At 45.3% G+C, this 3,252-nt stretch overlaps 1 protein-coding gene across 1 annotated transcript in view; it reads right to left on the reverse strand.

Annotated features, from left to right (window-relative positions):
• The window catches only part of MEMO1 (mediator of cell motility 1), a gene marked incomplete at its 3' end in the record, with an annotated part of 30,583 nt that extends 28,507 nt beyond the window's left edge, over window positions 1-2,076 (reverse strand). The window contains exon 1 of the mRNA XM_009331085.1: window positions 2,043-2,076. Coding sequence (XP_009329360.1) covers window positions 2,043-2,076 — 34 coding nt within the window. The remainder of the gene's footprint in view (window positions 1-2,042) is intronic.
• Window positions 2,077-3,252: the final 1,176 nt, after the last annotated feature.

Below are 3,252 nucleotides of genomic sequence, written 5' to 3' on the forward strand. Positions count from 1 at the left end.
CCCCCGCCTCACAGGCCGGGGCAGGAGGTGAGGGCGGGCGGTGTTCTCGGGAGCGAAGCGGCGCTTTCTGGTGCCTGGGGTTGCCCCCTTGCCGTGAGGAGAACACAGTGCGGCCTCCGGTGCCTCCTCTGCTTCACCCGTCCCCGGTACGGGCGGCGGGAGCAGTTGGGATTTTGCGGGCTCGAGGGACAGAGCATCGTTTCCCAAAGGCAGCGGTTTCGGGCTGAGAGCACAGGGAGTTTGCGGGGCTGACGCTCCTTGTTTCTGAGCTGGCATAGTTCCTTTCCTTACGCCTCCCTGCCCGTACCGTTGCGTCTTGGGTACCGTGGCGTGCAGCGAGGGCTGTGGGAGTACGTTTGTGCAGAAGTCTGCAATTCTTCTCGGCTTAATCCTTCCCCACCTCTGTAATTTATTTTTTTTTATTAGCTCGGTGAATGGACTGCTGCCATGGAGACATCAAACATAGCTCAAAATAGCTAATAAGACAGAACTGGAAAGGAGAGTATTTTGGCCAGTACAAAAGAGGGGAAGAGAAAAAGCAATTTTAGCCACTGACGTATGAGATGCAACCAGGAGAGGGGGAAGCCACAACAGGAGAGATGAGGGGCTGCAGCCATTAAGTTATTAAGGCCGACTGATGCTTTGTGATGTGGAAAATGTATGGGCCAGGTCAGGAAGCACATTCTCCTCTTCCCCCTTATGTCATTTTATTCTTCGAAAAGTCCTCCAGGCAGTTATAATGGCATGCAAAATACAGAGCTTTTGTTGTTTTTTTTTTTTAAACAGTAAAACAAAGGAAACGGGGGGCACAAAGGTATTGTTTGCATTATGTCTTGAAGATCAAAAAGGCTTGTGCTGCAGAGAAATGGCTGATGTCGTTTTTATCGGTGAGGATCCTCCTCTGCACCCATCACACTGGCCTCCCAGTGCAGGTGAGAGGCAATAAGGACTGGATTCTCTAATTAATAGTATTTGTAATAGGTTGTCGTGAGGAAATGGGGCCTGACTATCCCAGCAAATGTCTAACGTTTTAGGTAGCCTTCACTGCTCTATCTATCCTTACAGTATTCCGTTGTTATTTTACAAATAGTGTGTTGAAAAAGGTTAATGTGGATTATAACTGCTGCCTAGACTGGAATAACTATCCTGCCTCACTGCTTTAACATAAAACGATATTGGCAGTTGTGATGCCCATTTATAACTCTCAAATCTTTTACATAAACTTCAGTACTGGGAATAGTTCCTGAACTGACTACTAATCCCTCAATAGAGTTAACTAAATGCAGCAGAGGATAAATTTTACTCCATGGGGAAAAATAAGTTGTGATTATATACTTACAAAAGAGATCATGCCAGCATACAGTTCAAGTTTTTGAGGCACCATTGTCCCACAATCCACCAAGAACAGTTACAGGAGACTGCTGGGAAGAACATCTTAGGGGAACTGGAGATTAAAATAATTTTTAATTATCTGGTATTCCTTTCTACCATTTAGGTGCTTTCATGTCCTCTAAGCACTTCCTCTCCAATGAAAATAAAATATAAGACCTTCCAAGTGGTAATCTAGATGGTTTAATGAGTAAAAACATTTTATAAGTATTTTCTTCTGGGTTTACTGCCATTCTTTATGTAGTGGTTTTTTCCTCTTCAGCTTGCCTTTTAAAATTTCTTAAATACATTTCTTTTTTTGTTGTTGTTGCTGTGTACCTCTTGGGCTGGATCCCTTTTCTCCTTGTGCTTCCTTTTTAAGTTTCCTTCTCCCTTAACCTTTCTTTCCTTGTGTGTAGTTTTTTCTCACCTAGATTAGGATGAAGTTTTTGCCTTATGTAATGTGAACATAGTATCCGTATAGATGCAGAGGAACAACTGCAGCTCAGTGTTAGCAGGTCATAGAAAGCACAGGCTTTTTTGCTAATCCTTAGATTGTGGCGTGTGCCACAAACACCGTGGCAGCCTGTTTTCTGGTGAATCTCTGTCCTTCTCTGTTATCCACTAGCACTCTCAATCCAGAGCCCGGTGAAGCTGGAGGACATCCTTCTCACTTTCTGCCTGTTGCTGCCAAAACTTGTCATCCATAGTACGACAGGAGGAATTTCTGCTGTTTCCACTGGCAAGGGTGACAGTAGGATTTTTTTCTTTGTTCCCTATCACAGGTGGACATAATACCACTGTGCAGCGTTTAGTGATTTGTGGGTTCCTCTTTTTAAACTTAACAACTATCACCTCTTGATCATGGATTGTTTCTTTGTTTAAGGGCTGGTGACGCACTCCCTCAGTACCACATAACATAAATGCAAGAGGCAGAAACAGAAAAGCAGGCAAGCTCTTCAGTTAAACAGAAGATGGCCGTGCTGGCCTTCCTGGTGCTCAGGACGTGGAGGTATGGAAGTGTTATAGCCACAGGCCGAGAACCTGGGCTCAGCTTCCAGTGAATGCTGTGAAGCATGGGTTAAGTTGGGAGATCCTCCTGCTTTGTAATTCTTCTGAGCACTGTTTGCACAGGGAGAAGTAACAGGCGCGCTCACCTGTTCAGAGCTATTTCAGTCATTTTTCCCCGAGGTGCAGGGGAGGGTTGACACAATGCAAGGACAATCCCCCAGGTCGGCATACCCTTGAAGCACAGACCACTGCTACACATGTATGACTGCTGGCAATTTGTTCCTTACCTGGAAGAAAAGCATGAAGGCAGATTGTGGCAAGAGTGACTTGCCAGTTAGTGTGCCCTTAGCATGCAGGGTTTTCCTTGAGTAACATCCTGTGCCCAGCTTGGGTGGCACATGTCTTCAGCTGGCCCAGCTTTCAAGGTCTGTTTCTTTCTTGGTTTTTGCTCTCGTTGTCCTCTTGCATGTGGTTTATTTTACGTTCCTTCCTTCAAGCTTTTCACATTGTCCACTTTCTGTCTCCTCCCTTCTCAGGAAGCTGTTCACTGCCACTGTTATTCTGTTCTCTTTACAAACTGTCATTCTCCATCTGAGGAACCTGCTGTTCCTAGCAGTCCTTCCTTCTGCTGTTAAAAGCAGCCTCCCCCCCCCCCACCTCACAAAGGAAGTATCTCCGCTTCCTGTATAACGTAGTAGCATCTGAGATAATATCAGTGGGTAATTATCCATCTTGTAAATACCTCAATGTACGCCAGAGAAAAAAGAAGGCCATATCCCCTCTAGGAGATACTTCTCAACCATCCAGCAGCCCTTTATCAATTTAGGCTCCTCTCAGAAAACTGGTTTATTATGCACAATTGCAAAGCAAACT

This window comes from Pygoscelis adeliae, unplaced genomic scaffold, assembly GCF_000699105.1.
Source record: "Pygoscelis adeliae isolate BGI_AS28 unplaced genomic scaffold, ASM69910v1 Scaffold218, whole genome shotgun sequence".
Classification (NCBI taxonomy): domain Eukaryota; kingdom Metazoa; phylum Chordata; class Aves; order Sphenisciformes; family Spheniscidae; genus Pygoscelis; species Pygoscelis adeliae.